Source organism: Poecilia formosa, unplaced genomic scaffold (assembly GCF_000485575.1).
Source record: "Poecilia formosa unplaced genomic scaffold, Poecilia_formosa-5.1.2 Scaffold99, whole genome shotgun sequence".
In the NCBI taxonomy this organism is placed as follows: domain Eukaryota; kingdom Metazoa; phylum Chordata; class Actinopteri; order Cyprinodontiformes; family Poeciliidae; genus Poecilia; species Poecilia formosa.
In genome coordinates this window covers 1351305-1372948 of record NW_006800038.1, presented here as the reverse complement: position 1 = coordinate 1372948, position 21644 = coordinate 1351305, and the positions used below count along the sequence as shown (strand labels likewise).

At 38.2% G+C, this 21644-nt stretch overlaps 1 protein-coding gene and 1 long non-coding RNA gene across 3 annotated transcripts in view; one reads left to right on the top strand and one right to left on the bottom strand.

Annotated features, from left to right (window-relative positions):
* Positions 1–21644, top strand: part of pacsin3 (protein kinase C and casein kinase substrate in neurons 3) — a 30087-nt gene that overhangs the window by 6608 nt on the left and 1835 nt on the right. For both annotated transcript variants that reach the window (XM_016674715.1, XM_007558797.2), the window contains 7 exons: positions 8026–8126; positions 8833–8989; positions 9702–9937; positions 10645–10800; positions 15228–15403; positions 16479–16599; positions 19435–19577. In XM_016674715.1, coding sequence (XP_016530201.1) covers positions 8073–8126; positions 8833–8989; positions 9702–9937; positions 10645–10800; positions 15228–15403; positions 16479–16599; positions 19435–19577 — 1043 coding nt within the window. In that variant the 5' untranslated portion in view covers positions 8026–8072. The remainder of the gene's footprint in view (positions 1–8025; positions 8127–8832; positions 8990–9701; positions 9938–10644; positions 10801–15227; positions 15404–16478; positions 16600–19434; positions 19578–21644) is intronic.
* LOC107836966 (uncharacterized) lies at positions 11832–14405 on the bottom strand. The gene is made up of 2 exons (XR_001662937.1): positions 13762–14405; positions 11832–12126 (listed from the first exon to the last, which is right to left on the bottom strand). It is a non-coding gene; the product is annotated as an uncharacterized LOC107836966 (long non-coding RNA).

Below are 21644 nucleotides of genomic sequence, written 5' to 3'. Positions count from 1 at the left end.
TTTATTAAACAGCTATGTATGTTCAATACCTGAATATAGCGCGGTTATGGAGACTTTTCCAACCTTTAACAGGTTTTCTTCTACGTTTATCCAAGACTGGACAATAAATCAATAAGATATATCGCGATGGATTCGTCGTCAATATCAATAGATCGCACAGCTGATGGAATATTCACTGAACTTCGATCCAGAACCGCATAGCATTCCCAACTTTACTCACTGTGGAATCAACTCACTCACTCGCTCTTTGGTTGCCTAGCAACAACCTGCTGGGTAACAGTTTCAAGTTCCCCCCCAAACTTTGGTTGCCTAGCAACAACCTGCTGAGTATAACTGACGCAGCAGTTTCAAGTTTCCCAACTGTGCCTCATAACTGCTGAAAAATAGAAACCAACGTTGTGGCGTTAACTGTGGATAAAAGCCACCAGGTTGGCAATATTTCAGATATTTGAAACAAACTAATCAGTAATTATTGTAATAAGTTCTTTAGCCGTATTGCCCAGTCCTCCATTTATCCTGTATTTATTTATCTCCATTTATTCATATGATTAATTTTGACCAGATTCTGTCAGTGCTGAAGAAAAGCATCTCCAATGTCTTGATTTATCATTGAAAGTTGTTTTTAACATAACAGAATGTGAATAATTTGAAGGACCTGTAATTCTGAGTCTGTGTAGCTTTGAGAAATGTGAACTATTTACCTCTCGCACAGCTACAGTTTTCAAACAACGTACCTTTTGTCTTAACTGACTAACCTCTGCGGCATCATAACTAGAACCTGTTCTGGGGGTAACAGACGTTTATTTTCAGTTTTAAGCTGGTTTACTTTTAAAGTGACTCACCTGTCGATCTGCCAAGACAAACTGTGATGCTAGCATGCCGTTTGCTAATCAGCAAACTCTAACTCAAGATTATAAAGTACTTTGTCATTTTCTCTGCAAGTAGACCTGTAAGTACGCGTCTCTTGTATTAAAACATTCCCTATGTTTTAATACATCTTTTCCTGTTATAGTCAGACTTTAATTTAGGTTGAAAACAACCAGCATTAGTTCAGGAAAATGAACATAATTAGGCACATCAACCCCAGAAAAAAAGCAAAATACTTTGTGACAAACTGCCAGAATTTGCTTAGAGAAACTCGTCCTGTGTCGATTCTGGCTGAAAGGCCGTTCAGGCAGGAAGAAGCCATCACTCCAAAAGGAACATAAGCAGCCAGAAAACAGATTGAAAATGCTCAGACGTTCATTTTTAGCAGTAATGACCAAGTGTTAAATCACTATCCCAAATGCTAAGTATGGCGGTGGCAGCATCATGTTGAGCAGTTTTAGAACTGCTGGAGCTACTTTTGTCCAGAAATCTCTCCAACCGGTTTGATTTGTCGTTTTCAGCTGCGGGGGAAAAGTTTGGATTGTTTCTTTCAGCTTGTTGATTTGCTGTGAGCAGCAGCAGCAGGTGGGGGAGGGGCAGCTCGCACTTTGAGTTTTCAGTTTTCTGATTAAAAACCATGTTAAGAAATCACAGCTTTAAATTTATCTTAACCAGACAGTGATGAGTTACTCTATCGTTGCAAAAACACAAAATGTTACCAAGTAATTTCAGTACATTTCTAGTCAAATATCTTAGATATTTTCCTGTGTTAAGTGAATAATCTGCCAGTCATATAAATCCTTTTTGATCAATATTAAGGAATAATTGACTCCAAATAAGCTCCTGCATCTTGTTGAAAACTTACTTGAGTTAGTTTCCTTGTTTGAAGTGTAGTAAGACATTTCTATTAGAAACTGGACCAAAAATAGTTGGAAATATTTTGTTTTTGCAGTGTAGACCCGTTGCATTAAATTAAAATTAGCTCAATAATTCCCATTTGCATGATTTGGCATTTTTCTCTTTCTACCAAAAACTGGATGATAAATCTTCAGTTTGGTGTTTTCATAATTCATTATATTTGTTGTTTTTTATTTATTTTGGATATTTAAAATGTCTTACAGTTAGAATTGAATATTGATTAGAATTTAAAGTTCATTGATGCATTATTAGCATTATGTTGAAAATGGTCTCAAAACACCAATATAATCGTTTATCGCGATAACCTCTGATAATTTATCGCCTGCTCTGGTTTTCTGCTCGTTGTGATGAAACGTTTTTAATGTTCGGCTTCAGTCGCTCTTGTCAGATTGGAGCGAAGCCTGAATTTAGGGTTCAGTTTGGAGTATTTTTGCCACCGGCAATCATCTCTCCTCAGACGTGGAGCCTCTAATTTCATGAGCTCCACAGCTGGTTCTGTTGGCGGCAGCAAACGGGTTCCATCTGCTGTTTGCTTTTCTGGGTATTTTTAAGCCTCCAGGTCGCCGTATCTGTAAATACTGAAGCTTTTTCAGGAATGCAGCGCAGCTTTAGGGCAGGGGAGACGTTCGTTTACGTTAATCAGATTAATGGTCGTGAGTTTGACACCGGAGCTTATGAGGTCCGGTCCGTCGCGCCTTCCTCCTCCTCCTCCTCCTCTTCACTGGCCTGACCCACTTTTCAATAAAGCATCAAGAATCTCCGTCTGCGCCAGCTTTCTCTCGCCTCAGCCGGCTGATCTCCAGATTGTGACCTGGAATCGGTTCTGATCCTCTTTGCTCTTCTGATCGGCGGTGGTTTAAAAATTACTGTAACAATTATTCCATAGATTCAACATGAAACTGCGTTTCATACTGCAAAACACCAAATGTCGAGTATTTTTGGTCCAGTTTCTTGTTTTTACTTTTTAAATAAGATAAAACTCACTTACAACTAACTTTTTAAGTGTTTTTGCAGCGTATGACAAAAAGTACAAACTCAAATTCATGTTTCTGCTTTTATTTCTTTCATTACCAACATTTGTTAAAGTGTTGGCTCAACTGTAGGTTAGTAATTACACTGCAAAAACTAAATTTTGCCAAGTATTTTTGTCTAGTTTCCAGTGTAAATATCTTAGTTTTGTCTTATTTCAAATGAACTATCTCACATGCAACTGTTCAGAAAGATATAGGATCTTGTTTTAAGTAAAAATTAAATGTATTAGTTCCACTGGCAGATTATTTCACTTGTAGCAAAACATTTTACCATGTTGAAAGTGAAATAATCTGCCAGTGGCATAAGTACTTTTTTGTCAATATTAAGGAATTATTTACCTAAAACAAGCTCCTATGTTTTGCTCAGAAGTTTCTTCGGAGTTAGTTTTTCTTATTTTAAGTATGCTAAAATATTCACTAGAAACTAGACCAAAAATACTTGGTAAGATTTTGTTTTTGCAGTGTGTCAGGCTCTTGCAGATAAGGTTGTTGCCTTGACGCTCAAATGTTTGTGCAAGTTTCAGAAATTTATTTGTAATTAGTCTTAATTACAAATATTTTGTTTTCTGTGAAATAAAAACAAACTTAAAGGCTAATTTGCTTCACAAAGAGTTGTTAGCCTAGCGTTAGCATGTCTCCTCTTGGTTTTTATACGACTTGTTGATGGACCTTTCATTGATACATCTGCAGAAGTGTGAATATTTATTAACTGTTCTGAATAATCAAACTGTGTGGAAGAGCAAAACTGGAGAATTTTATTCCATAATTACGTTGTAAAGTCAAAAACGAAACATTTTCCTCTCAGCATCTCCAGAAAATGCATGAAATTTCTGGAACATCCGTCTCTTTAGATGTCCCGTTTTCCTTTTTGTTTTTTAAAACACAAAATTTAAGTTGTATCAATTATAATATTTTAATGTCAGAAGAAAACAAGAATTCAAAATTATAAAACTTTGAATGGGAACTTGGGACTCCAGAAATTATTTTTTTTAAAGTTTCCATGGCAGACAGGATTTAAACTTTGGTTTAATGTCTAAAGTCCTTCATTTGTTTTGGGTTTGATGTGACAGAAACAACCGATGAGTAAACATTTATTCCACAAAAAAACAAACAATTGAGTCTGTTTATCTGCCTTCCTATCAGTTAATCAATACCTTATCAGTTGATAAAGAATCAGATAAATTGAGCGTCTTATTGATATCTAAGGATACAGCTGTGGCCCAATCAAGGATTTTCTGTACTTGATGTGTTTTTGTAGCAAACCAACTTTTAGAGCATTTAAGAATGGAAAAACTTTTAAAAGAAAAAATGTTTTCAGTTTAGAAAATAACACATTTGAGTGTCGCTACTTCAGCTTTTGAAGGTTGTTGGTCTCAGATGTTGCAGCAACATGTGACACAGTTATTTTAGTTTCTCAGCCAACACAGAGTTTAATTTCATGCAACTTGTTTTCTAATTAAAGAATCTGCAACCTTTACCATCGAAAGAGCCAATTTCCCCCTGGACCAGCTAAATGAAACTCATTTAGAGCTGCAATTTTTAAGAGCCACTATTTTATTTCTATTTTATGTCTTAAAATTAAGAAAATCTGAACTTTTGCAAAAAGACTGGATACATTTTCATATTATTTAGTTTCTTCTTTGTGTTTAAACTGATTCAGAGGTGTGTTTGTTAACCAACCTCAGTGATTCAGTCACGTTTATCGTTCATATTCCACAGATTGCTCATCTGGTTTCTTAGAAAATATTTCAGATTCAGATTTTCTCTGGAAAATCTCTGAGATCAGGCAGATCAGCGCCTCATTTGTGCTGCTTTCTGTGGGAGGAATCCTCCATGATAAAGGCCAAATTCAAACACCAATCCATGTGTTGGCATGTTTGAACACGTTTTACATGAATAAAGACTGTACGTAGTTTTTATCTGATTCTTCTGCACGAGTTACTGCATCAATGCAGCGTAGCATGGAGGTCCGCCTGTGGTTCTGCTGAGGTGGAGAGGAAACCCAGGCAGCTTTGATCACAGCCTTGATGTCTGTTTTCCTCCAGACTCTGGGATCTTGATTTCAAACTGAAAAGGAAACTTCCTTTTCTTCTGAAAAGAGGATTTTAAACCTAACATGAGCTAGCTAGCTTCGCATGCAGATTGAGGCAAGCAGAGTTGGCTATAGCTTTGAATACAATCTAGTTGAGCATAATAGCTAATCTTAGGTAGCTAGCTTTCAACACAAATTAGCTGATGCCAACAACTACCCAGTGATGGCTAATTTTGCATTACAACTGAAGTCAACAGCTAATCCAAGCTAGCAAGGCTTTGAAAACAAATTGGTGAAGGCCAACAGTTACTCTAAGCCAGTCCACTTTGAATGCAAATGATCTTAGGCAAACAACTGCTTGGAGTTGGCTAGCTTTGAGTACAAACTAGCTTTGAATACAAATTAGCTTCCAATACAAATTAGCTGATGTCAACAACTACCTGGACTTTGTAGTCTAGGTAGTAAAATTAGCTGTTGAACTCGGCTAATTTTAGTAAAAATTAGCCGAATTCAACAGCTAATCTAAACCTAGCTAGTCTTGAATACAAATTAGCTCAAGCAAACAGCTAATCTGATTTTTCTATCTTTGAATACAAATGAGCTGAGGCCAACCATTGAGATGAACTAGCTACACTTTGGTAACAAATTAGCTGAAGCAAAAAAATAATCTGAGTTAGCTATCCAGATCAGATTAGCTGTCGGCCTCGGTTGATTTAAAGTCACCTAAATAAAACCTGCTTGATTAAAAATGAGTGAACAGCAGTCAGTTTACACTCCCACACCTTTTTAAAAGTCTATAATGGCTCTGATTTGCTCAGTCCTGTTTTTCTTGCTCCCTTTGATTAATTTGCTGTTAATACAAACATACCCACTGTTGCATAATAGTTTGTAATGTCTTCCAGTGGTTGTGAATGAGTTTTAACGTTTGATTAGTGACCCACGGTGGAGGCAGTAGCTCATCGTCAGGTTCCAGCACGTTGCAGGGAGAGGTCTCTGCAGCTGTTGGCAAATTTTACACCCATCTGTGGAAAAACACCCACTGGGCCGTGGGTCTGAGATTTACCCTCCGTCTCTGAATATCAGCCTGAGCTTTTAGGGATAATCTTAGACGTCACATGTCTCCGCAGATACAGACACACCTATGATTGCCCATGAGTCACGGGTTCTCGCTTGTGGTGCCACATTCTTTCTGCTGCCGACTGCTTTTGTTGTCGTAGCAGAACTCATGAGGAGCATCCGCGTTTATTTACAGCCGCCGGCGCTTCGCTCCCTGCAGATCCTCACCAAGGTTACGCTGCTGCACCGAGGCCTGCTCCCTGCACCGACGCAGTTATTTACAGTGAGAGGGAGCGTTGTGAAACAACTGGGAAGTCAAGTTGAGCCTTGCAGAACACAATCTCATGCGAAAACTATTCACCTCAGACAGTAGCTTTAAGAAGAAAGAGAAACAGAAAGACTGGGAGCCTTTGTTGTTTCTATAATTGAGTAAATTGCTGCAGATTATCTTCCTGCACCAACTGAAAATTGGAACTGATCAATTTGAAAGGATTGAAGTCATGACTCTGTTCAGGTAGCTAACTGATGTCGGCCCCGGTTAATTTGTATTCCAAGATAGCTAGCTCATCTTAACCGTTGGCCGTAGATAATTTGATCCCAAAGGGAAATTAAATGTTGTAACTCATATCAATTCGGATTATTTAAAGATTTGTTGTAGCTGGCTGTTGGCAGGAAATGGCTCTTGTAACTGTCTGAATTACAGCGACCCTGAAGAAACCTAAGAGTTGGTTTTGGATAATTTGTTTTTAAGGCTAGCTCAGATTAGCGGTTTATCTTGGCTAATTTGTGTCCAAAGCTTGTCAACAATTATCAAAGCTAATAACAGACATTACATTATGTATCCTCCATACAAATCAAATATGTTTATCAGTGTTCCATTATTATGGTTTAAAAGCAACTCTAAATAAATTAATTTAAAAAAAAACTCTGTTTCGGCTGTGTTGTGGTTTTCTGGAGGTTTGGTCCAGATTTGTGGTGCATAGAGGCTGAATGCTGCTTCTGTGTTTTCCTACAGACACAGATATTTACTGAAGCTTAAAGCCAGAAGGAAAATGAACAGAAACAGAAATGCTACTTCTTCCAAAAGGATTGTGTTCTGAGCAGGGATTAGATTAGGATTAGCATCAGTCAAAGGCACCAGTGTACCATCATGCAAACAATAAGCTTTGAGAGTCTGTGGTGACGCTCTTCTGATTTTTGCAGAAATTATCAAATACTTAAGATCCCTTTTTAAAAATGCCTTTAATGGTTTAAACACCCAATATGCCTCAATATGCATTAGTTATCAAGTTAGTTTTGCTTTATTTCACGTGTATTGAGATGTTTGCACTGGAAAAAAGACCAAAAATGATTTGGTAAGAGTTTGTGTTTTTGCAGTGTGGGTTGCAGCCAATCGGCATCGAGGGAAATTAATGCCGCTCCTTGATTGGCTGCTTTAAAATCCCAACAACTGTTTCAGCATCACAAATTGCATTTTCTTTCTATTATTTTAGATATAATCTACAAAACAAATCCATGAACTTTCTTTAAATAATTTCTCACTCCAGAGAAAAATCCACAAATACTGAACCACAAATGGACGTCTCTCCAAAACAACGGGAAAATTACGCATTACTACCATCTTAACAATAAAAATCTGAACACTGTGGCATAGATTTGTTTTGAAATTATCTTAAGTCCTCTGTTAGAGACACACCATATAAAACATAATCAATATTTTATTTTATTTTTTTCCTCTTTTCAGTAATTTACCACTTTGTTTTTGCCTGTCAAATTAGAAATACATTGAAATTTGTGGTTAAAATGTGACAAGATGTGAAAAAGTTCAACACTGATGCAAGGAACCTTCTAGGAATATTGGATCACAGCAATTTGACAGTTATGTTCACCCTAATTAAGGAGTTTTAAACTGCTTGTATTGATTGGAAAATGACTTTTTTTTTGGTACAATCTGCTGGTTTGTTTTTGAATTTAGAGCTTTTTGATGGTTTCTTTATGGTGAAACTCCCTACAGGTTGATCTTCTGTTTTAAAGTTGTTCTGTTTAAAGGCTCAGCATTAGAGAGCTCTTCCCAGGTGATGTGCTGCTTTTGAATCTGTGAATCCCTTTCGTTCTGTGCAGTCTCGTGTGCCGCCGCCATCATTCCGTGCTGCAGGGCCGACCCCAACATGTCTTCCAACGGAGACGTCAGCGACCTCGGCAGCTCCGACAGCTTCTGGGAGGTACAAATAAAACACATTTAATACCAGGACACATTCTCGCTGCCTTGCTTTGCTTTGTTTGTCATGCTAAATTCATATTTTGTACGTTTTTATGCTTCCGTTTGGGTTTCTACTGCGTCTAAAAAAAACCACCTAAGCGCTTAGAAAACTCACTCAGTCATTAAATTGGCAATTAATCAATATTTTTTGGTGTCTTTAAAATGATGCGTTTCAAAAACTTGTTAAATCACATTGCCCAGGCACTGTGCCGTTACCTAGCAACCAGAACCCAGCTCTGCTTGTTACTTAGCAACCCAAGCACATTTGGTCAGCTGGTTTTACTGCTGGATGCGCTGTACAATGGCTGCTGGAAAAGACAAGTGTTTTGTTGTTGACATCCAGAAACTCCTTGATGCATTCCTGTTGGTTGTGTAGGAGGCTCCACTTCTGCTTTTCAAAGAAGTACGGTTCTATAATTGGTCATCTGTTTACAGCCACTTTCAGGCGTGAGTGTAAATGTTGAGTTGGAGAGCGTAAAATCTCATGATAGAAGAATGACTTTGTGCATAATAAAAAAAAACATGTTTTGCATAAACCATAGACCTATGCTAACCTGTTCAGGGAAGCATTGTGGGTCACCCTTAGCTTCTGAGCTAAAGGCACTGGGTTTTGCGTAAACTGTAGCTTCCTTATGTGATTTTATTTCTGTGTCTTTGTGCTTCTGCAGCCGGGTAACTATAAAAGGACGGTGAAGCGGATCGATGACGGCCACCGGCTGTGCAACGAGCTCGTTAGCTGCTTCCAGGAGAGAGCCAAGATTGAGAAGAGCTACGCTCTTCAGCTGAGCGACTGGTCCAAAAGGTGGAGGGGCATCGTTGAAAAAGGTCCGTCATCTCAGTAGCAATGATGAGTTTGTAGTTCTAGATGTCAGAAAACTGGGAGTTTAGTTCCAGTAATGTGCTAATAGCAGGGCTAAATTTTAGCTTAGCTCTTTTTGCTAACTTTGCTTTCCCTAACTTAAATTTTTCCTGATAGTCATCACATTGTTTCTAATTTGATACATTTCTTAAAATGATTTTACTTTATTTTAGAACTGTGCAGAACAGTTTGTATTGTTGGGATTTTTACTGTTTTCTCCACTGTTGGCTCAGTGAGACTATGGATCTATTAATACATTTGAAAATAAGACTATTTGTGTAGTTTAGTGATACAGATCACACTTTTTTAATGTAACTATGGTGTTGTAAAGAAGTGAATGGGAATGTTTTTCAAGAGTTGTAGTTATTCACTCACACCCTTACAGTTACCTATTAAAGAAGCAATACTTTTTATTGTCAGTATTATCATAAGTATACCACAAAATATTGTGATGAAACTTTAAATCCATATCACCAGTGCTTTAGCGTTAGCTTATGCTAAATGCTGTGTTGGTGTAGCGCTTTAATGCTAGCAAAGCTTATATTTAGTGCTTTAGGGTTAAAACAGCTAATGTTATAGTTAACAATGTCCACCACTAATTAATGGAAACTTTTACCTCCTTTGTTCAGAATTGCACAAAAAGTCAAACCGTTAGCTTAGCGGTTTTTCCTCCAACAGGCCCTCAGTACGGGACTCTGGAGAAAGCGTGGCACGCCTTCATGCAGGCAGCCGACCGCCTTAGCGAGCTGCACATGGAGCTGCGGGAGCGGCTAGCGGGCGAGGACAGCGAGAAAGTCCGCGACTGGCAGAAGGACGCTTTCCACAAGCAGATGATGGGAGGCTTCAGGGAGACGAAGGACGCAGACGACGGGTTCAGGAAAGCTCAGAAACCCTGGGTCCGCAAGCTGAAAGAGGTGCTTCTGTCTGTCCACCCGTCCTTTCATCCATCTGTCCATCAATCCTTCTTTCTATTCCTATTGTACAGTCCCTCTGTTACTTCCCATCCATTCATGACTGGTTCCTTCCATTTATACTCTAAAAATAGAATCTCTAGAAAACGATTAATCATTTTAATCATGATTAATCGATAGTTGAAATCAACTAATTTAGTAATCGATTAGTTAACGGGAGTATACAGACTCAAAAAAGGGGCATTTGCTGAAAAAACGACACACTCAGAGCAGTAATTAAGCCAAAAATCTACTAAAAAAAATTAGATTTTACATTTAAAAGGAAAAAAACTTTGTCTGTAAATATGTTTCACCCAGAACTATTCTAGTGGCAGATTTGGCTTCACCTGGTTAAAGTTCTGTTAACAAATTCTCTACGAAGCACATTTTCCTATCAAATTATGAATTAGTTAACCTGAAAAATAATCACCAGATCAGTCCTACACTGTAATGAACCAGGAAGAGTTGAGTTTTTCACGTTAGAAGTATTTTTTAGCTGGAGATTCATTCTTTGCTGCAAATTATCAAGTGTTCACTAAAGAAATGTTATGTTGTTGCATTTCAGGTAACAAAATTTTTATTTTCTCATTTAAAATGATGAAAAGCGTCTTTTACATGAGTTTGCATGAAAGCCGCACAATTAATCGAAAATCAAATCTGTGTCTGTCAAGGTGGAGTCCAGTAAGAAAAGCTACCATCAGGCCAAGAAGGAGGAGTGGACGGCCATTTCCAGGGAAACGCATGCCAAGGCTGACCCGTCCAAATCCCAGGAGGAAGTCCGCAAATTCACGGTCCGGACCGAGCGCTGCAACCAAGAGGCTGAGAAGGTACAAAACTGAAACACACACGAATCCTTTTTACTCTGCTCTAGTCAAACTTCAGTCCAGAAAGTCTGGTCCGTTTGGGGAGGTGTGAACACGTAACCAACCAGAACTCTGGTCCAAACCTCGGTGTCACTTTGGTTGAATTAAACTCGTGTGGTTTGAATTTATATGTGAACGCCAAGCAGACCAGAGGCTGCTCCAAAAACAGGAAGTGGACTACAGTGCAGAGCATTCTGGGTAAAAACAACCAAAGCAAACATGCTAGCTTAGCGCTAGCGGGAGAAATGACAAAAGAGAATTCCTATAACCTTTTTGTCATTGACCATATAATTGATCAATTTAACATTTCTAAACTAAATTTGCTTAATGGAAACACACCAGTTTAGAGAGAACTTGTTTCTGGTGCTGTGATACGTTTTTTTTTTTTTATTATTTATTTATTCATTTTTTGCCCACATTGAAATTGGTTTATTTCACATTATTACCATTTAAACTCTTTTTTTGCACATGATCAACAACCAGATGTTTCATCTGTCACAAACCATGAAGATGACAGGAAGTAGTTGGAGGATTGTGGCGCTGCATGTTTTTTAATAACTTACTATGTGAACACACCTCTTCACGCTGGATTTTAATTGTTTTCTTTATTTAATTTAAGCACTACAATTGCAAATTTGTGTTTATTGACAAAGTTTTGCGCTCATTTGCTAGTGTCTTTGTTTCATCAGTGGTTCTTGGTGCAGTGCCCCCACAGGCGAGGAGGGGAACCAGTGTTTCAAATGGTTTGGTTGGTTTGACTCAGAAAATGTAGCAAATGTTGCAATTTTGGTCCCCAATTGAACCGACTCTACCGGACTATCAGGTGTGAAACCACTCTTAGCATCCCGGGAGGAGCTCCAGTCGTCCCAGTCAGGGTGTGCCAGTGAGTCCAGTAAAACGTCTCTGCCTTTAAAACATGACTGAGCTTGTATCGCCTTCGTTTCGGCTCGGGACAAACCCGACAGCGGGACGGAGAAGCTGAAGAGAGGAAAGAATCTGAGAAATCTGGGATGAATTCAGACTCGGCTTGGTGACACTTTCCCTCATCCAGATGTCACTTATTCATTCTGAAGCTAAATCACAAATGACTGAATAAAATTTTAAATATAGCAGTAAGAACGGAAGAGTTTCGGTCTGTGAGCCACCACACCTACAGCCCGATAAAATGAAACTTTCAGGATAACTCAGGTTGTTTACATAACGTTTGTGGTTTCTGGCAGCATGAGGGGAATTACAAATCCTTAACTGCATCTTTTCTCTGAGGAACTCGTTAAAGAGGCTTTTTAAAACCTGAGTGGCTTTTAAAATNTATGTTGTTGCATTTCAGGTAACAAAATTTTTATTTTCTCATTTAAAATGATGAAAAGCGTCTTTTACATGAGTTTGCATGAAAGCCGCACAATTAATCGAAAATCAAATCTGTGTGCGTCAAGGTGGAGTCCAGTAAGAAAAGCTACCATCAGGCCAAGAAGGAGGAGTGGACGGCCATTTCCAGGGAAACGCATGCCAAGGCTGACCCGTCCAAATCCCAGGAGGAAGTCCGCAAATTCACGGTCCGGACCGAGCGCTGCAACCAAGAGGCTGAGAAGGTACAAAACTGAAACACACACGAATCCTTTTTACTCTGCTCTAGTCAAACTTCAGTCCAGAAAGTCTGGTCCGTTTGGGGAGGTGTGAACACGTAACCAACCAGAACTCTGGTCCAAACCTCGGTGACAGTTTGGTTGAATTAAACTCGTGTGGTTTGAATTTATATGTGAACGCCAAGCAGACCAGAGGCTGCTCCCAAAACAGGAAGTGGACTACAGTGCAGAGCATTCTGGGTAAAAACAACCAAAGCAAACATGCTAGCTTAGCGCTAGCGGGAGAAATGACAAAAGGGAATTCCTACAACCATTTTGTCATTGACCATATAATTGATCAATTTAACATTTCTAAACTAAATTTGCTTAATGGAAACACACCAGTTTAGAGAGAACTTGTTTCTGGTGCTGTGATACGTTTTTTTTTTTTTATTATTTATTTATTCATTTTTTGCCCACATTGAAATTGGTTTATTTCACATTATTACCATTTAAACTCTTTTTTTGCACATGATCAACAACCAGATGTTTCATCTGTCACAAACCATGAAGATGACAGGAAGTAGTTGGAGGATTGTGGCGCTGCATGTGTTTTTAATAACTTACCATGTGAACACGCCTCTTCACGCTGGATTTTAATTGTTTTCTTTATTTAATTTAAGCACTACAATTGCAAATTTGTGTTTATTGACAAAGTTTTGCGCTCATTTGCTAGTGTCTTTGTTTCATCAGTGGTTCTTGGTGCAGTGCCCCCACAGGCGAGGAGGGGAACCAGTGTTTCAAATGGTTTGGTTGGTTTGACTCAGAAAATGTAGCAAATGTTGCAATTTTGGTCCCCAATTGAACCGACTCTACCGGACTATCAGGTGTGAAACCACTCTTAGCATCCCGGGAGGAGCTCCAGTCGTCCCAGTCAGGGTGTGCCAGTGAGTCCAGTAAAACGTCTCTGCCTTTAAAACATGACTGAGCTTGTATCGCCTTCGTTTCGGCTCGGGACAAACCCGACAGCGGGACGGAGAAGCTGAAGAGAGGAAAGAATCTGAGAAATCTGGGATGAATTCAGTCTCAGCTTGGTGACACTTTCCCTCATCCAGACGTCACTTATTTATTCTGAAGCTAAATCACAAATGACTGAATAAAGTTTTAATTATAGCACTAAGTACGGAAGAGTTTCAGTCTGCAGTCGGTGTGAGCCACCACACCTACAGCCCGATAAAATGAAACTTTCAGGATAACTCGGGTTGTTTACATAACGTTTGTGGTTTCTGGCAGCATGAGGGGAATTACAAATCCTTAACTGCATCTTTTCTCTGAGGAACTCGTTAAAGAGGCTTTTTAAAACCTGAGTGGCTTTTAAAATGGACTGATTGAACCACAATACTTCCCATGACAGCCGCAATAAAATAAAACGGTAATTAGAAACATCTGATCACCCTGGGTGGAAGAAAACAAATGGACCACAAAATGAAGGGATGCACAATATTTGGTCCAGATCTTCAAATTACATTTATTATTAGACATATTTTGTGTTTCCAATGGAAATGAAGGTTTCATAAATCTATTAGTTTTGAAGAATCTATGGAATGATCTAGTCGAGTCAAAGTATTTTAGATGTTGAACTAAAGCTGATCAAATGGACCCCAAAATTTTTTAAATGGAACCCATCATGTAAATGTTTTGCATGTTTTTGTCTTCAATTTATGTGCTTAAAAAAAACAGTTGGCAATAAGTTGATGTTTTTTGGTGTCTGGAAGATGAACCATTTCAAAAAGTTCCTGGCTGTTCAGATACCTAGCAACCCCAGCCGAACACAGCTCCGTTACCTAGCAACCCTTGTGGATCTCCAGCACATTTGACCAGCTTTTGTTCAGAAACCACTTGGAGGATTCTTGTTGATTGTGAAGGAGATTCTACTTATGCTTTTCAAAGATGTACTGTTGTATAATTGCGCATCTGTTTGCAGCCATTTTTATTTTTGAGTGTTAACGTTGAGTTGGGGGTCATGGCCAGCAGCAGTTTGAGTTTAAAGTGACAAAAGGCCGTAAAAAGGCTCATTCTGAAAGAAGCTCAATCTAGACTAAAAATTATTTTGTAATGTAATTAACGTGTTTTATATAGACCACAGACCTATCCTCACCTGTACAAGGAAGTATAATACATCACCTTTAAATAGGGCTGGGCCAATAAATCAATAACAATATAGACGCATGATCAATATCAACACATCTGCTAGAATATTCACTGAACTCTTGAATCACTGCTTTCTGGGAGATGTAGGCAGAGGAAAGACTTTAGCGGCTCAACCTCTCAGCTAGCTAAGCTGTGTTGGTGGAATCAACTAACTCACTCATCCTTTGGTTACCTAGCAACTCACTCATCCTTTGGTTACCTAGCAACTCACTCATCCTTTGGTTACCTAGCAACAACCTGTTGAGTAACTGGCGCAGCAGCAGTTTAAGTTTCTCCACCAATCCTCATAACTTGCTTAAAACTTAACGGTGTGGAGTAAAAACTGTAGACAAAACAGAAAATCTCTGTTTGGAATTATTTCAGATTTTTAAAACAAAAAACTAATAAATAATTGATAATGACTGATGTAAAACATTTATATTGTTTGGTTTTTGTCCAAAAATTTGTGTTGAAATAGTGTTTTCTATTTTAAATGATTTTTTTTTTTTTTTTATTTTGCAATGTGCAGGAATAAAAAGGTTTTCCATCACCTTAGGTGGTGTTTGGTGGCTCAGAATGACAGTGCTGTGATTATTCAGACATTTTCAGCCTGAGGAAGTGTTTGTGTTTGTTTTGTAGGCGAAGGAGCGCTACGCTAAGGCCCTGGAGGAGCTGAACCGCTGCAACCCTCGCTACATGGAGGACATGGAGCAGGTGTTCGACCTCACGCAGGAGGCAGAACGGAAGAGACTGCGCTTCTTCAAAGACGTCCTGCTGGACATCCACACGCACCTCGACCTGTCCGCTAAAGACAGGTGGGAAAACTTTCACTTCCTCTGGGGAGAAACGTGAAAAAGTGATGGCAGCTGACTCAGATCGAAGGCATGCAGCTGCTGGTGCATGTGGGAACATGTGTGTATGTACACAGAGGTTAATACAAAACCTGAACCGTCGTCCATTAACTGTTGACCTCTGGTTTTATTTAAACAAGCTCAAGTTGCCATGGTAAAGTCCGAGTAAACGGGACAAAAAATAACTTTAAAGTAGCTTCACAAACTACATATTTTCAACAAAGTGTCTGGTTCTGCTTCTAATGTCTTTAATCTTGATGCATTTTTAAATTTCTCTGGAGTTGTTTTCTGATGCTCCCTCCCAGCTTCAACTCTTTGGATTTAATCAGAAAATTTCTGAAGCAGCTGCATTTATTTTAAAAATTTTAACCAAAACATAAAGGCCTTTCTGCTGCCCCCTACTGCTCTGCTTGAGCATTTATTTTTCAGACCGTTTCAGATTAAAGTGTGGCTAACTTTAAATTATTGGGGTCACAACTCAAACAAAATGGATTTTAGATTACATTTCTTTAGTTTATATGAATCTGCAAAGAAAAAGTCAAGTGAAGGTAATTAATATGGTTTCTTAGGCTACAATCATATGGTTTGAGATGAATTTTTAATGTTTTTTTTTTTTTTCAAATTTATTTGGAGTTTTTGGTTAAAAAATTTGTCTAAACTGATTACAATTTAAATCCTAGTTTTACAAGACAAACAGTTTTAAAGTTAAACTTCCTCAGTTAGCATTTCCTACATAGATGTTCAGTCTTATAACTTTCTCAGAGTAATTAACCAGTAACACTTTCTAAAATCAGAGGTATTAGAAACGTATTTTGCAAAATAAAACTCAAACTTGATCATTAGGGATTTGGATAATTTAAAAAAAAAATATTAAAATTAAATAGAACAACTCAAAAGTTGTGAAAATATTGAATAAAAACAACAAATCTGGAAAAAAAACCTTAATCTTTTATTAAGACTTTATAAAAGTGCAAAGAGACAAGAACTTGGTTCAGACTAATCTCATGAAGGACTTTATTGTGATGGTTTTAACCAACAGCTTTAAGAACCTGCACCAGGATCTGGGTCAGACCATACGGGCGGCTAACGATACTGAAGACCTGCGGTGGTGGAGGAACACCCACGGACCGGGGATGAGCATGAACTGGCCCCAGTTTGAGGTGTGGAAACACACACACACACTCATTCAGAACCGTGAAAAATAGGAATTCAAACAAGTGATCAACTTGCAACCATTTTTTTTTTCGATCAATGGTTTATTAGATTAAAATTAGTTCCAATCGATTCACTAATAACATCCGCTTAGACTTTATGTTAATGTTGTAGTTTGGCCTCCATCCAGCAGAGGGCGCCGCTGGTCAGCCTGATTAGCGGAACCGTCGATACAGAAACAAATATGGCGGCCAAATTAGAACGGAGAAGAAAAACGGTCTAAACAGAGTTTGGTGTGGGACTAGAAAAACACTTTATTCCGTTTTAATAATAATAAATAATATTTATTTTTTTTATTTAGCATAATTTAAAAGAAAAAAATGTAGCCCTTTTATTTTATGGAAAGGCTATCGGCGCCCCTGATGCGCCGATAGCGCATCAGGGGCGCCTGATGCGCTATCGGCGAAAACTCAAATTCTTAAAATATCTGCTTATCAATTAATCCTTAGCCAATCAGTAAGATGAATAAACTTCAACTCATCCCTGGAGGAGAAACGTTTAAACTAGCGGTTCAGCAGGTATTCAGTAGTTATTTATGAACCGGGTCACCTCTGGAGCTCTAAATCAATAACTCCCCGTTTGTAAACTGAATGTAAATAAGGAAAAAAGTTCTGCGTCAACTCGATCCAGAGTCCAGTGTGTGTCTGTGTGCAGCAGGCTGAATATTAAACAGGTTTGCAGTGAATGCCTGGTTTTATAGTGGAGAGCAGTGAGTGGGGTCAGGAATGTCACTCACACACACACACACACACACACACACACACACACTTTCAGATTTATTAATCCTTCTGTGAAAATCTGCAGATTTCACCTCATTTCTGCAAACATTACAGCACAAAGCCAGAAACTCCTTACAGACAGCTAACAAATCCTGCATGTATTTTTCATAATAATCCTCCTTAAAGGATTTTCTCCTGTATTTGTTCCCAACTTGTGGGCAGTGTAACATTACTCTTCCTCCTTTGTGTTTGAGGTGATTTGCAGTTTTGGTTGTTACAGTACATCAGGGATATGGTGACCTGGATTCCTGCCTTTCAGCCTCCACACCTCCTACTGTGGGTGTATTAGAACGACAGTGTCTCATTTCAGAGAAACAAATGAAGCTGAAATGCTCAGAAATGATTGCGTTTCTTCCAGTCTGTTTCTCTGCATTCGAGACACTCAAAGGGAAGATTGTAGATTACTGAAAGTGCAGCATAAAGCTAAATATACTGTCTGGGTGTCATCTGGATCTGAGGACGGAACGTATAAACAAACATGGCTGATGCTGCCTTTTAATTTTCCAAGAAAAGACAGTTTGTTTCTTAAACACACTTTTGACTTGTTTGAAAAATGTACTTATTTATTTCTAGCAAAAATATAAACAAAATAACTAAAAATGTCTTAGAACTTAGATCTAAACAAAAGTTAACTTAATCTAATATTACAAATAAAACAACATGGTTAAAAATTATTATTGCCATCATAGTGGACATTTGATGAGCAAGAAACGTCTCCACCACTGACTATGTTCTTAAAAGCAACAATTCCAATACAAAAATAAAATTAAGTACAGGTTTTGGTTTCAGACTAACTTGATTATATTCTAACTGCCTAAAGAAAATACTAAAGTGCTGGAACTTACGATTTACAGAAAATTTAACATAAATGGCCACATTTGCAGCTTCAAATTTGTGCCAGTAGCTCTAGAAAAATATTGACGACTAATTCAAAATCTTTTACAACATAGATGTAAGTGAAAGTTAATTTAATCTGATCTTACAAGTTCAAAATGTGGTAAAAAATAAATAAAAAATCTCCTGTTGTCATACCAGACATTTAACAAACAAAAAACATGTCCAGAGGGAGAAGTTGGCAGGGAGAGATGCATCTCTGTCCTCAGAGGAATCTCCCAGTGTTCCCACAGTGCCGCCGCCACGCAGACAGAGGCCCATTGTTCACAAAACACTCACACACACTCCAACAGCCTTGCATTTAGATCACTAGGAACATTTTTCTTTATCCAACCTCACCTCCATCTGCCTGGAAGTCAGATGTTTAAGCCTAAAGCTGCTCTGATGTTTTCAGGAAATATTTTTCAGACTTTAAAATTTACGGTTTGCTCGTTTTTCTTATACGAACATTTCAGTCTCAACTGCTTCTAAAAGAACAAACTAAACACATAAAAAGGGGGGGGGGGGAATCCATCTGTTTTTTTTTGTTTTTTTTTGCAGTACATGGTTCTCTTCACACTTCTGTGAATTTCCGTGGCAGCCATCTTAGTAGGCAGTTGCTATGACGACAATAAACAAGCAAGCTTAGATCTACCTCTCGCTCCTATCCAACTATTCTAACCTGCATAATAGGTCACCTTTAAATGTTATTCTTGTACCTGTAGGCACATTTAGTTCATTGCACACACCTCCAGAGACAATGAAAACGGCAGTAACTTCATCTGGAGCTGCTCTCTTTCTGCACTCTGTTATTATAATGGGCGTGCATGTTTGCTGTCTGTCATCAGAGACGTGGATCTCTTCTGTTTAGCTTTGATTCCTGTTTAAAGTGAGAATACAGAATTTAGTCATTTTGTTTTTATTTGTAATCTTCTTTTTACTTCTCCTCAGGTTCAGCTTGATTATAAATCTGCTTTCTTGTTCCTTGTGCAGTTTTTGGCTTTTCTGCATAATAAATTAAACATTTGGACTAAAGTGTGAAGTAAAGAAGTTATTTTACGTTTCAAACATAAAAATCAGGTAAAACGATTAATAATTACCTGACAGATTTTTTTTGTGTTTTTTTTGCAGGAGTGGTCTCCAGATTCAAGCCGCTCCATCAGCAGGAAGGAGCGAGGAGGAAACTCTGAGGAGAACGTCGTCACCCTCACCAACATCGTGTCGTCTGGTGGAGGAGACGCCCCGCCCAGTCCCATCGCTATGGAAACGGGCAGGTAGGAAAATCAAGTGAAGTCTGGTTGAAACAACAGAAATCTGCAATAGTTTATAAAAACTCCAAATTTATCATTTGGTGGAACTGATCTGTGATGTGGCAGCAAATCGTGGCTCAGCATGATGCTGCCATTACCAGGGAATCGTGTAAACATCTGAACTGTAAATCACTCTGTCACTTAAAATCCAGAATGAAGTGAAATTATCCTTTACAGCACAACAAGAACTCTCCACTCAAACAGCTGAATGTCAATATTTCTCCACTCAAATAAAATATTATTAAAAATACATATAAATATCATGGCTTTACCCCAGTGTATTATAAGCCTGGCAGCCCGCCATGCTTTATCAGCCCCCCGCCAGGCCAAGTGTTGCTTTTTTTTTTTATATTTTTTTTTTTATTAGAAAAATTAATAATGAAAAAAATATACATATATATATTTTTAAGTTAAAGTCAGATTGCAAGCGTCTCTGTTACTCTGAGCGTTTCACTGGCAGAGTAAATTTATTCCTAAATGATAGTTTATGCATTAAAAGCCAGGAGAGCGGACCAATCACACAGCTGGCGCGTTGAAGCCCGCGCTGCTGCTGCTTTACGCCAGATTTTTTATTTAACCACTAAACATTTTTATGCAACATCAGAAATGCATGAAAAGATGCAAAGAAACAAAATAAATTTCTTGTTTTTAAGTAAGAAATGTAATATTTTATTGCCTAAAATGAAATAATATAACATTTGTTTAGAGAACCCTTATTCATTTATAGCAAAGAACGCATCTGGAGCTTATAAATATGAAAAGTTCAGTCCTGTTGGCCTGACTAAACAGGCTGATCTGCTGATTATTAGTAGGATTAATAATTTATTAACAGTTTAATAATTGGATAGCAAAAGATGTTTGTTGTTTTTACAGCATTTGAACCAGGTGAAGATAAAACCGTCACTCGAGTTCTGGGTAGAACATATTTACAAAGAATGTTTTTCATCTTACATGAAAATATATGTATTTGTTTTACGGTAATTTAAATAACAGAAAATTTCCTTTTTTGAGTCTGTATACTCCAGTTAACGATTGATTGATTGATTACTAAATAAGTTGGACTTATTAATCGTTGCAGTCCTAATGAGAGCGAAGCAGCTGTAATAGTTTGTGTGAATTGAGTGAAGGTTTAGTTTCCAGTTTTGCCTCTTTTCCCTCAAGCTCAACCCTCAACATGTTGGGATCAGCTTGCAGGAAGTCTCTGCAGTGGATTTCTCTCTGTTACAGTCGGCATAGTTGGAGCTGCTGATCTCCAGGAAGGTGTGAATCAGTCTGAGGTTGGATTTAATTCACTGTTTGCTAATAAACTGCCTGTTAAAACGGATCCAAACTGGGAGTTTTTATAGAGTTTTCCCACTTCGTTTTAAGGAGCTCAGCTTTACGTCCTCCCTGTTGGATTTAAGAGTTGGTTGTAGCTGCTGTTGTTGTTGTGTAAAGTTTTAAAACGACGCGTTTCTGTGGGCTGTTTAGTCCAGACGTGAAGAGAAGTCTACAATTATCCCTGAGCGTCCTGTGGGCGTGTGAGAGAGCTTGCTCCTGTTGAACCTCCCAGCCTCCCTGCGGAGGTTTTTAAACCAACAAACAGCGTCTAATGAGAAGCTGCAAAGCCAAGTCTGTGTCCATGTTCTGCTCCTGCTGGGAGAAGCTGCCTCGCTTTTTTAGGATACAGATTCGAGTTGGAGATGACTGATGTTGAATTTAAGAGCTCTGAATGTTAGGAGATTAGTGCGGTCAGTCGATTACAAAATTTAACCAAATTAACCACACTCTGATGCTGTGAGTAATCATTATTAATCACTTTGGCTAACTTGTCCAGTGCATACTAAATAAAAATCTGGTTGTGCACCAGATCAAAATCTGCTTCGGTCCCCAAAAAGGCTTGCATGAATCAGAAAAAGCAGATTTATTTGCATCTTTTAGTGATAACCTAATATTAAATAAATTATTTTAAATGGGAAAAATCTGCAGAATGTGCCAGTTTTTTTTAAATTTGATTAATTGTTGGAACAATTGATATTTATAGCATTTAAT